The 12931-nt window shown below is 45.0% G+C and overlaps 1 protein-coding gene across 1 annotated transcript in view; it reads right to left on the reverse strand.

The window, feature by feature from the left end:
* The window catches only part of LOC107109142 (cytochrome P450 2J5-like), a 36613-nt gene extending 25809 nt beyond the window's left edge, over window positions 1-10804 (reverse strand). Inside the window, exons 1-2 of the mRNA XM_015409716.1 lie at window positions 10559-10804; window positions 6304-6466 (exon numbers count right to left, since the gene is read on the reverse strand). Coding sequence (XP_015265202.1) covers window positions 6304-6466; window positions 10559-10720 — 325 coding nt within the window. The 5' untranslated portion in view covers window positions 10721-10804. The remainder of the gene's footprint in view (window positions 1-6303; window positions 6467-10558) is intronic.
* Between the last annotated feature and the right edge of the window lie 2127 nt (window positions 10805-12931).

The following is a 12931-nucleotide window of genomic DNA, read 5'->3' on the forward strand; positions in this document are numbered from 1 at the left end:
TTTTCTCCCTTTCTCACAATACAAGAACTCGTGGGCACTCCATGAAATTGCTCAGCGGTCGGGTTAGAATGGATAAAAGGAAGTCGTTCTTCACCCAAAGAGTGATTAACACATGGAATTCACTGCCACAGGAAGTGGTGGCGGCTACAAGCATGGACGGCTTCAAGAGGGAATTGGATGAGCATATGGAGCAGAGGTCCATCAGTGGCTATCAGCCACAAGGTATGGATAGGAGCTCTGGGGCAAATGATGCTCTGTCTTCTTGGTGCTGGGGGGGGTCAACAGTGGGAGGGCTTCTAATGTCCTGGCCCCACTGGTGGACCTCCTGATGGCCCCTGGTATTTCTGGCCACTGTGTGATTCAGAGTGTTGGACTGGATGGGCCTTTGGCCTGATCCAACATTGACTTCTCTTATGTTCTTATAGCTGGGGCAAGGGATGCTCTGTCTTCTTGGTGCTGGGGCGGGGGACAACAGTGGGAGGGCTTCTAGTGTCCTGGCCCCACTGCTGGACCCCCTTATGGCACCTGGTATTTCTGGCCACTGTGTGACAGAGTGTTGGACTGGATGGGCCTTTGGCCTGATCCAACATTGGCATCTCTTATGTTCTTATGTTCTTATTGCCTGGGTCACTGTAGCCAAATCCTGAGAAGTGCAATAGGAAGCCAGTTGCTTGACCCGCTGGAGGTGATAAAAGGATGATCAAGCAATGGTGGTAACCTGGGCCTCCATAGAAAGTGAGGCATCCAGGACCACCCCTAAGCTCTTCACCCCCGGCAATGGCACCAACTGTGTCCTGTCGAGAGTTGGGATTCCCAGTCCCAGATTCCCACGGCCTAGGTATAGGACCTCCGTCTTTGTTGGATTCAGTTTCAGTCAACTCCATTGAAACCATCCAGAACAATGCCCTGTTCAATACCTCCAAAGTGGAGTCTGTCCACAGGAAGTGGTGGCGGCTACAAGCATGGACGGCTTCAAAAGGGAATGAGATAAGCATATGGAGCAGAGGTCCATCAGTGGCTGTTAGCCACAAGGTATAGATAGGGGCTCTGGGGCAAGTGATGCTCTGTCTTCTTGGTGCTTGGGGAGGGGTCAACAGTGGGAGCGCTTCTAATGTCCTGGCCCCACTGGTGCACCTCCTGATGGCACTGGTATTTCTGGCCACTGTGTGATACAGAGTGTTGGACTGGATGGGCCTTTGGCCTGATCCAACATTGGCATCTCTTATGTTCTTATGTCCATGTGTCTATCAACAGATAAGAGCTGGGTATCACCACCATATTGATGACGACCCAGCCCATACCTCTGGGCCAACTGGGTGAGGGGGCGCATATAGACGTTAAACAGCACCAGGGAGAGGATAGCCCCTTGTGGCACACCACATATTAGTGGATGTCGCTGGGACAACTCCTCCCCAATTACCACCCTCTGTCCCCAACCATAAAGGTGTTGGAAATGTATGGGTTGCAAGGTCTCAGATTCCAGCCATTATAGGGTTAACTTGTTTACCTTTCTATGCTATTGTTTAGACTGACCTGGAAGGGAAACCTGGCTCAGAGCCAATGGGAAAATAGCCCGGGAAAATCTTAGTCTGTTTACTAAACCATTGGTTACTGGTTTCAGGTGACTTCCTTTCTAAGGGTCAAGAAGAAGGAGATTCTCCATTGTTGTGTACTCTTTGTTGTGAGCATGCTTTCCGAGAAATAGGATAAGACAATGTAGCTCTAAGATATGTTTCTTTGTAGGTTTCCTGTGTACCTTTTACCCGTAGAAATAAAGCCTTTTAAACAGAAAGAAATGTCTCCTCTCCAGTGAAGCAAAGATCCATTGAAAACTCTGAGTAATTAAGCATTTTTTACTATTTTTTACCCACAAAAGGAAGGAGGGGAGCCATTGTAAGGCAGTCCCCCATATTCCAACATCAGCAAGGCAGCGGGCCAAGAGATCATGGTTGACCATGTCCAAACGCTGCTGTTAAGTCAAGAAGAAAGAGCAGCGCCAACCTGCCTGGATCTATGTGTCTCCAAAGGTCATCCATGAGGGTGACCAGTGCAGTCTCCGTCTTAGGGTGAAAGCCAGACTGGAAGGGTCTGGATAGTAGCACCATCCAGGAAAACGTTACAGTAAGCCAACAGTGGGGTTACAAAAACATGGATTACCATGGCCAGAGTGGCTGATTGTAAGAAAGGTGAACCAGATGCAGCTCACAGAAGGCCACCACATGAACTTGATTTTCCCCACAGCAAGACTGGATCCACCCATGGTCTCAACCTGCTCTGCAAATGCCAACTCCATCCACCACAAGTGGATCCAGTTCTTCTAAAACATCAACCTTCCCCACTGGCATGTCACCTGGATGTGCCTGGATTCAATTTCAGCTAATCCTGCCATAAGCACTTAACCATGACCCAAAAACACTGGTTCAGGGTCAAGACGGCTACATCTGGAGGCTCAGAAACTGAAATATAAAGCCGGATGTCATCTGCATACTGATGACCTGCAACACTAAAAGTACAGAGGATCTCTTATGTAAATGCTGAAGAGCATGGGTGAGAGGACAGAAGCCTGAAAGACTCCACAGAACAAATCCCAACCCACAGAGTCTGCTTTTCCAGTGAACATAAGAACATAAGAGACGCCAGTGTTGGATCAGGCCAAAGGGCCATCCAGTCCAACACTCTGTGTCACATAGTGGCCAGAAATACCAGGTGCCATCAGGAGGTCCACTAGTGGGGCCAGGACATTAGAAGCCCTCCCACTGTTGACCCCCCCCCAAGCACCAAGAAGACAGAGCATCACTTGCCCCAGAGCCCCTATCTATACCTTGTGGCTAATAAGAATCTCATTCCTTTCCAGTTGAGCTCAATGCATAGACATTCTCCATCCACTCACAGCTGTTGTTTGTATCACAGGCAATGGGAGGGAATTTTGAGCACTGCCGCAAGGGGAAAATAGCTCTCTGCAGGTAGTAAGCTAGCTCATCAAGGGAAAAGGCTATGTTGTTGCTCAGTCACACAGTCGAGTCTGACTCTTTGCGACCCCATGGACCACATCAGGCCAGGCCCTCCTGTCTTCCGCTGTCCCCTGTAGTTTGCTTAATTTCATGTTTGTTGCATTGATAACCCTGTCTAACCATGTCATCCTTTGCCGTCCCCTTCCCTTCTTCTTTGACCTTCAGTCTTTCCCAGCATCAGAGTCTTCTCCATGCTAGTATACTAAATGGAGTAGGCTTATTTTTGTTTATATATTTTGTATATTCAATTCCTTTATACCCAGCCTTTCTCATAAGAACATAAGAGACACCAATGTTGGATCAGGCCAAAGGCCCATCCAGTCCAACACTCTGTCACACAGTGGCCAGAAATACCAGGTGCCATCAGGAGGTCCACCAGTGGGGCCAGGACATTAGAAGCCCCCCCACTGTTGACCCCCCCCAAGCACCAAGAAGACAGAGCATCACTTGCCCCAGAGCCCCTATCTATACCTTGTGGCTAATAGCCACTGATGGACCTCTGCTCCATATGCTTATCTAATTCCCTTTTGAAGCCGTTCATGCTTGTAGCCGCCGCCACTTCCTGTGGCAGTGAATTCCATGTGTTATTCACTCTTTGGGTGAAGAAGTACTTCCTTTTATCCGTTCTAACCCGACTGCTCAGCAATTTCATTGAGTGCCCATGAGTTCTTGTATGGTGAGAAAGGGAGAAAAGTACCTGTTTCTCTACCTGCTCTATCCCATGCATAATCTTATAAACCTCAATCATGTCTCCCCTCAGTCACCGTTTCTCCAAGCTAAAGAGCCCTAAATGCTTTAACCTTTCCTCATAGGGAAAGTGTTCCAATCCTCTTTGTATCCAATTGGACAGAAAATTGGACAGAAAAGATCAAAATCACCGATTACCTACTGTCTTAACATCAGCACTGGATTCCAACTGATGGACAAATGGAATGGTCAACTTATCAAACATCACCAGTACATTTAACAATATTAATGAAGATATCTGTCTCCTCCCTACGTTTAAACAAGGGTGGTCCATTAGTGCAACAAAAGCTGCCTTGGTTCTGAACCCATACCTAAATCTGGATTGAAATAAATCAAGAGCAGATGTGTCATCCAAGCATCCAACAGCTGTTCTGCCACCACATGATCTATTCCCTTCCCAGAAAAGGTAAATTAGGGACTTGCCTAAAACTGTCCACTTCATCTTTAATCAATGAAGGTTTTTAAAGGAAAGGTCTAATAACAGTTTCCTTCAAAGGTTTATGTAGAGCACCCCTCCTGGTTAGCAAGGCATTAATGATTTTAACCAAGGCTCCAATAACTTCTCTCAGCTTGCTTTCAAAAGCCAGGATGGGCACAGATCAAGAGCAGAAGCGGCTCCTGTCACGTTCCCAAGAGTCCCGTCAGTATCCTTTGACCAGGTCAAATGGAATCTATACATTAAAAAAACATACCAGCAGGTGTATCTGACAAGTCAGGTACGAGATCAACTTGGTCTCCAAGCTGGAACAGGTGAGTGATTTCATCACCAGAAATGTTAATGTGCTCCTAATTAGGCACCAAATTAACATAATTAACAGGGTTGGACTTGGGATGTTATTGTCACAAACCAAGATTCGGCTTACACAATAGTGGCAGAGGGGGAAAAAATATTTTCCAGCACCTCATAGGCCTGCAGATGGACTGTATGGCATGCTCTCACTCATTCGTCTGGAGTTGTCACGACTCAGGTTGGGTTTCACCTGGCGCTGCCACCACTCTGGATTTAGGTTCCCTTGAGAAGGCCCAGAGTACCCTCCCAAGACCTTCAGACTTCCCTTTTGGCTAAATAATAGGTGTGAGGACCAGGCAGAGCAAAACAAGGAAACTGCCAATTCCAGCTGGCTATCTCACATCGAAGCCAAAATATGCTCCTTGAATTTACCCTCGGAATCTCTATCCTTGCTTTCTGAGCTTGAGGCTTTTAAAAAAATAAAAGCTAGTTTATTGGGCTCAGAGTTGCAAACTCTTTATAGCTTCGCCAACAGAACCTGTTCTCCCCTAAATTTAGGGATTGTTCCAAATGCAAATCTTCCAGCTGTATATCTTTATTAACTTATCGCTCCAAATGTGCGCAGAGCCATCTCCTCGGCCAGATTTAATGTCCTTCCTTCTGCTCTTATCTCTGGCAGATTCCAGGGGATCCCCTACTCCAGCAGGTGCTGTCCTTGTAAGAAGGACTGTGTTGAAACTGTCCCCCATGTTCTCCTTCAATGTCCCTTTTATCTGGTGCCCCGCCAGGATCTTCTGTATCCTATATTAGCTCAATTCTCAGAGATTCCTGACAATTTTAAGCTTCTATTTTTGCTTGATAATCAAGATACAGAAATAACCGAAATAGTAGCAAGGTTTCTTCTTAGTGCTATGGCTATACGTTCTGATAAGTAACCATTAGGTTTTTCTGCTTTCATGCTGTTTTTCTGCGCCGTAGCTCCAATTTTACCCTATATGGATTTGTATTTTCAGATCTATATTTAATCTGATCTCCTATTGTATGTGTATACATATGCCAATAAAGGTTTCCATTTTTTCTTTATTTTGTCCTGTTCAGTTAATGTATTTCTGTGCTGATCTCTCAGCATTCCTAACAGTGCTTTAAATTTCCCTTTGATTTTTTTTTTTTGATCTTGCGGAACAGATCTCTTGTTCTTCCTTTTTTGTTACTTTCTTCTATGTCTTTACAGTGGTTATTATAACAGTTCTCCCGCTCTTTATGTGCAAGTTGCTGGAACACTGCATTTAGATTTCTGGTTTTATTTCTTGTTACCTTTTACTTTTGCTTCCCATCCGACTTTAGCAATTCAAAGAGCTTCTAGCAGCATTATAAAGGTCAGAAAGCCGCAAGTGGCTGACTGAAGAAAGAACAGGGTGTGAGAAACCAACACCCCCCCCTTTGGTAAATGAAGTCTTCTCAAGGTCCACCAGGAAAAAGGGGGAAGCTGTAGGGTGCTACGTACCTAGATTCTGTCCCTGCGAAAAAGGAATCAGACAGCTTCCTTGCAAGTTTCCCCTTGATCCCCTTCAGAAGACAGTAACCTGAGATCTCCTTTGTGGATTGTCAAGTTTATGTAGAAAACACTAACAACCAGTTATGTCACAGTGCCAAATGACTAAGCTAGTAAACGCAGAGCAACTTCAGGTTCCGGTTTTCACCAGACAGATAAATCTAAAAGTGACAGCAACATTCAGATTGCTCCTTGTACCTTCAGGGAGAACAAAGATTATCTTTCATTTAAGCCATTTTTTTTTACTCTTCCCAAGAACTTACCCCGTTCTTTTCCTACAGCTTTCAGGAATGGGGTCACCGGCCGATCAGCAAAGTCTTCTAGGTGGTCTATCAGTCCTTCTTTCACTGCTTCATATCCAGACAGGACAACTATAGGTTTGGGTCCCAGCCACAGCATGTAAATGTTTCCATATTGTTTGGCCAGCTGCCATTTGCATCGAAAGAGACAAAAGAAAAACGTAAATTAATTCCGCTGGCTTGTTTGACTGTACCATGTGCTGTTCACTCTTCTTTACCTCTTCAGCCCCTGGCCGTGTGACCTTCTCTTCTCTGCAGATTTCCTTTCTATCGGGTTTCTCCCTTTCCCCACGTTGTCTCTGTTTCTAGCAGCATGACTTTATTGGTTCCTCTGACTTGTCAACCCGCCCAGCTGTCGATATCAAACCCTAGACAAATCTGTTATACTAAAGCATGATTCATTAATTTATTTCCCCCACCTGGATTGTATCTTTCCAACAACCCCATCAAGTTGATCAGACTGAGAGTGACTGGGCCGAGATCACCCAGTGAGCTTCCTGGCAGGCTGAGGATTGGAATGTCCCAAATCCTGCCCATGTGAAGATGCCACAGGGGATTAGAAAGGGACATACCAGGTCTCCAAGCTCTTTGCAGATAACAGGAAGTGTTTCTGTACTGGCATCATCAGCGTTAGAGCTGGCTGCCAAAGCAGAGTGTAAAACATGGGAGGCTGTTGATTTATTTATTTATTTATTATTGCACTTATATCCCGCCCTCCCCGCGAACGGGCTAGGGGCGGCTTACAAATAAGGGCAACATGTGCCAAAGAAAACATTAAAAACAACATAAAATAAACCATATTTAACAATAATAAAGTGCTCAATGATGTTACCTATTTAGCCTGTGTTCCCATGTTGAGTTAACTTTCAACAAGTGCTGTAGTATGAAGAAGAGACTCAACACTGTAATGGTAGCAGGCTACCCTTTCCATATCTCCATGTGAGGTAGGGTTGCCAAACCTCCCCCCCCCCCCCCGTTCGCCAGGGGTTCCCCGCCCCCGATACCCACAGCCACCCCTGTCCCTTCTCTCTTTAAGTGCATGGACGTTTCCTCCCAAGCCCAATCTCCGCTTGAGATCAGGCTTGCAGGGAAATTTCAGCTCCGTGCACTTAAAAGGGAAATGCCGGCTCTTTGCTCTTAAAGGGGAAACGCCGGCTCCGTGCACTTAAAAGGGAAACGCCGGCTTCTTTAAGTGCAGGGAACTGGCCTTTCTGGAGATCGGGCGGGCGGGGCGGCGGACGTCCCCAACGTGACGTCATCCCGTCGGGGATGCCCCGCCCCCTCCAGGAATGCTCCCAAAGTCCCCCGCTGGGGGCAGAAGATGGACTTGGCAACCCTAATGTGAGTAATGTTCTCACATACTCTGCTGAGGTCCACTGTTTCCTCAAACCCCATCCTCCCCAGGCTCCATTCCCAAATCTCTAGGAATTTTACCAACCTAGAGATGGCAACCCTCCAAGACCACCAGGATGCATCCCCAAAGAGCTGTTTACTGTTCCAGTAGGAATGAAAACTAAGAATCTCATGCTGCTTATACCTTTCCTTATTCCTCGTTTGATCTTGTTTTCTAAAAGTGACTGAAGGAAGCACTCACTGCCGGAGGATGATACATCCACACTGTATGATTAAACTTAAAGGAGCTCCTAGCCTACAAAGGCTGGAATTTTTCAGAGACAAAGGTGTCACTTTCCATCTACATGAGAGAAAATTGTCCAGTTTTGTTGTTGTTCAGTCGCACAGTCGAGTCTGACTCTTCGCGACCCCGTGGACCAGATCACGCCAGGCCTTCCGGTCTTCCGCCGTCCTCTGAAGTTTGCTCAACTTCATGTTCGTTGCATCTATGACACTGTCTAACCATCTCATCCTTTGCCGTCCCCGTCTTCTTTGACCTTCAATCTTTCCCAGCATCAGGGTCTTCTCCAGGTCTCCGCAAAGCTTTATATGACTAAGCAAGAACACACCGGTTCAGATACACTGTGCCTCTTCTCTTAGAACTCAAGCATTGCTGCCTAGGCAACGAGATCTGGCTGATGGGTATACATGTTGCAAGAGTTCACAATTGTGCGGCAGATCTGTTGATTAGTAGGAATGCATGCCCCTGTTTTGATCTTCTCTGAGTTCTTGTTTTCCAAAACGCTGACTTTGAATGAGTCATCTGCAATAGTATAATGTTAGTGAAATGCTTGTTCCTATATTTTAAACTGTCTTGTTCAGAAATCCCAGACATTTAGCTGATTAAAAAATGGAATTCATTGCCACAGGAGGTGGCGGCAGCTACAAGCATGGAAAGCTTCTAGAGAGAATTAGATAGGCATATGGACCAGAGATCCATCAGTGGCTATTAGCCACAAGGTATAGATAGGAACTCTCGGTCTGGGGCAAGTGATGCTCTGTATTCTTGGTGCCTGGGGGGGCAACAGTGGGGCGGCTTCCAGTGTCCTGGCCCCACTGCTGGACCTCCTGATGGCACCTGGTATTTTTGGCCACTGTGTGACAGAGTGTTGGACTGGATGGGCCATTGGCCTGATCCAACATTGGCTTCTCTTAAGTTCTTATAGTTGGGGCAAGTGATGCTCTGTAGTCTTCGTGCTGGGGGGGGGGCAACAGTGGGAGGGCTTCTGGTGTCCTGGCCCCACTGCTGGACCTCCTGATTGCACCTGGTATTTTTGGCCACTGTGTGACGGACTGGATGGACCATTGGCCTGATCCAACATTGGCTTCCCTTATGTTCTTATGTTCACCCTTTAAGAGATATGGGGAAATCCTCTCTCCTTTCCAGCATTGTGAAGGAGCTGGCATTATTTTGTATTCTTTTGGTTTTCCTACTTATGACAAACTAGAAGAGGGACTGTTAAATGGGGCCCAAATGGGGTTCAAAATGATCCTTCCTCTTCTTTCTCTGTGACTGATGCCGGTCGATGTCAAAGAGATTTAATAGATAAATGGTACCCATTATTAAGTATTAAATGGTACCTATTATTAAGTATTAAATGGTACCCATTATTAAGGACTGACTTACCTGATCATTTTAGAATAGCTACCTCCACTTTTCTCCGTCCACTTCCTCCTCCTTCTAATTACCTTGTTTTGTGTAATATAGGTATGTTTTTCTATTATATAGAACAGTGTCGAAATTGTACTCCTCCTATTAATATTGTGTATTTTTCCTAAAAAATATCCACTAAATAATTATAAGGTTTTACATATTGTGATCTCTTGGGGGGGGGGTTCCTTCCTCTTCGCTCTCTACGACAGATGCCTGTCAATGCTTTGGAGATCAAATTTCTCCTTCTCGCTGAAAATGAATGTTTCCATGCCATTCATCTCTTTTTCATTTTTTAAGAAACCAACTCATTTGTTTTCAGTTCCAGATGAATCACAAGCAGAAGCTATTTTATGCAGCAGAGTCTCTTTAGAACAATCTGGCCATTACACAATAGTTAAGTTCATATTCTGTGATTTCCTAAAGTTTCACAGTTACGATCTATAACCAGCTCTGATTCATTTGGGACTGTATTATGCACTTGCAGTATTCGGCTTTAGCCATTTCTTCCCTACGTGTGGCAGCAATAGTTTTCTGTCCACCCATTGAGGGTCATTCACTGTTCTTTGACTATGCAGAAAAGTTTTGTTTCCAATAGCTTCGAAGGGCAGGTGCTGTCCTGTCAGATTGACAAAACCAGCTTGAATGTAGGGCTAAATCACATTGATACTTGTTCTTCTTTTCTTTTCTTTTTATACAAGGCATATATAAATGTTGAATGATCTGGTATATCTGGTGTCGCTAAGCACACAAACTAATGTTAGATTTCACTTTTCTCCTTAACATGGTTACTGACTTCCATTTAGCTAAGGATGTGCTACCCTCTTCTCTATTTTTACTGAACTGACGGATATCAGAGGAGTTTCATAGTGGACTAGCATTTGACCTCCGATGTGCAATGACTTCAAGAAGGTCAAAAATCATTGTCTTTGCTACTCCAGTCCTGCAAAGAGAATGACTGTGTCCTTCAAATGCTGAAATGATATATGTTATTAAAGCTTGATGTGAACTTATCAAGTTGGCAGTACTGTAACTTTGGGGTGGCTAATTCTGCCACATTCTCCAGGCATGTTCCTATTACATATCTGTGCAAAACCTAGTAAGGAAATGATTGAAAATGGTTCTCACTTTAATTATTTAATTAACTACACGGATTAATTATGTGGAATGACCTACCTTGATTAAAGTATCTTTGTAAAGCTTGACCCCAAATCGCCAAACACTTCCAATGATGGGTAGCCGAAGGGGCCCTGGAGGGTAGGACCTGTTTGACCAGAGTTGTCTCAGAAAGCGTAGAACCAAGAGACACGCCAGCAGGACAGTCAACACTCCCAACATTATCCTTCTTTCTTCTTCTATGTCTTGATATCTTTCACGTGGATGGGCTGGATGTTCTTCCTCTAGTGGCTGTTTTTTCCTTACAGACTGTTGCCTCTTGTCCCAGTTCTCTACGGACATCCTTTTATGTACTCTGTAGTTAATGGTACATACACAGGAAGTCTCCTGGCACCAACTAGTTTTGGGAGGCGGTCATCCCAAATTATCATGATGTTTAATTGTGATATGATTACTCAATTATTTCTGGGGAAGAAAGTTTAATGTCAAGTTCTATATAATCTATTGGTTGCAAGTAGGCAACTGCTATCTCAGGCTTAGAAGGAGCCAAATCTATTGTTCATGGATGACTGGATGGTAAAGGTATGGTACGTGGTTACAGTTCACAAGAACATTCATGAAGGGAATACTAAGACCCAGGAGTTGTTATTGGAAATATAGCTCCCATTTATAGTATACTGGAATAGACTTTAGCCAAAGGACTGAGTCAAAGAAAGTATATTAAGGTTTATTTGGACAAAAGATAGATAATAGACTGTAACAGTTGTACAAAGTTGAATATATTATTATATTATTAGTTGCAGCTTAGGTAAGAGGCTTGGGTTCTTTGTTTTGCTATTTTTTTTCTTTATTGGGTAAATTGAATTGGAGGTATGTTATATGATATATGATGGATGGCCTTTGGGGCCCTTTCTTACATGCCCAGAGAAATGCTGATCACCACTTTGGGGTCAGGAAGCAATTTTTCTCCAGGCCACTTTGGCTAGGGATCCTCGAGGTGGGGTTTTTGCCACCTTTTGGGCATGGAGCAAAGGTCACTGGGTGTGTGGAGAGGGAGGAATTTGTGAATTCCTTGCATTGTGCAAGGGATTGGACTAGATGACCCTGGAGGATCCTTCCAACTCTATGATTCTATGGATACTTTCCTGTGTTATGCATTGCTTATCCTATGAATATTAATTAGTATCTATTTTTGTATAATTTTGTGTTGATGTAAGAAAATTATAATCATTTTTAAAAGTTCTATGAAATGCAACCCAGAGCTGTAAAGCACCAATTTTGTTCCATGTGTTTTCTGAAAGATTAGATTACCATGCCTTTTCTAGCTCTGCTTTCCCTCCTAACACTCTCAGATATCTATGGAAAGTCCAGACAGTGTCTCAGATATCCTTGCTTTCCTCAGCTTCTACACTAATTGGGGTCTCTGTTTCCCCCCTGATAAAACCATGTTCCAAATTGATGGGCAAGGCCGTGGCAGCAACGTGCATGTTGACATTTTCAGTGAGCGAATGGATCTGTAAGGTTGGTGGCTGCTCCTTTATTTCTGTTCCATTTTACAGGCTACCCTGGAGTTTGTGATCATGCACAGTTTTAGAGGAGGAGAAGAGTGATTAGCACTCTGAAAAGTATGCATACGGAGAGTGATTTCAGCTAAGCATACCTTTATTTAGTCAGGAACAAAGACAAGTTAGTCGGCTCGCAGGCCGGCTTATATTCCCTCAGAGAAACCCACCACCAAACACCCCCCCACTCCCGATAGGTTATTTACAGTAACCAAGAGACCTATTGGCCTCTTGGCCTGGGACCTAGCCCTTTCATTGGGCCTGGCTAGGATCCTACTTGCCCATTGTCTTTTAGCATGAAGGTTGAGGAGTTTGTGCCTGGACAAGTCCAGGCATGCCCGGCCCTGTCGGGGCCTGATACACTACACACATGGAATTCACTGCCACAGGAGGTGGTGGCGGCTACAAGCATGGACAGCTTCAAGAGGGAATTAAATAAGCATATGGAGCAGAGGTCCATCGGTGGCTATTAGCCACAAGGTATAGATAGGGACTGCGGGGCAAGTGATGCTCTGTGTTCTTGGTGCTGGGGGGGGGGCAACAGCAGGAGGGCGTCTAGTGTCCTGGCCCCACTGCCGGACCTCCTGATGGCACCTGGTATTTTTGGCCACTGTGTGACAGAGTGTTGGACTGGAGGGGTCATTGGCCTGATCCAACATTGGCTTCTCTTAGGTTCTTAAGAGCAAAATTCAAATATGTGCTCATAGATTTTCTGGGAAAGTGGGAGCTAAGGTCTTTTGCTTGTCTGAACTGCATAGAGGATGGTTTGCTCTTCCATGCCCTGGTCTAGTTGTAGTAGTGCACGTTGTCAGAACAGGTCAAACTTATCGTCAATGGCCGGTAAAATGCAAATCATAGGCTGAGTTCAGAC

Source organism: Gekko japonicus, unplaced genomic scaffold, assembly GCF_001447785.1.
Source record: "Gekko japonicus isolate JY-2015 unplaced genomic scaffold, Gekko_japonicus_V1.1 scaffold3536, whole genome shotgun sequence".
Classification (NCBI taxonomy): Eukaryota; Metazoa; Chordata; class Lepidosauria; order Squamata; family Gekkonidae; genus Gekko; species Gekko japonicus.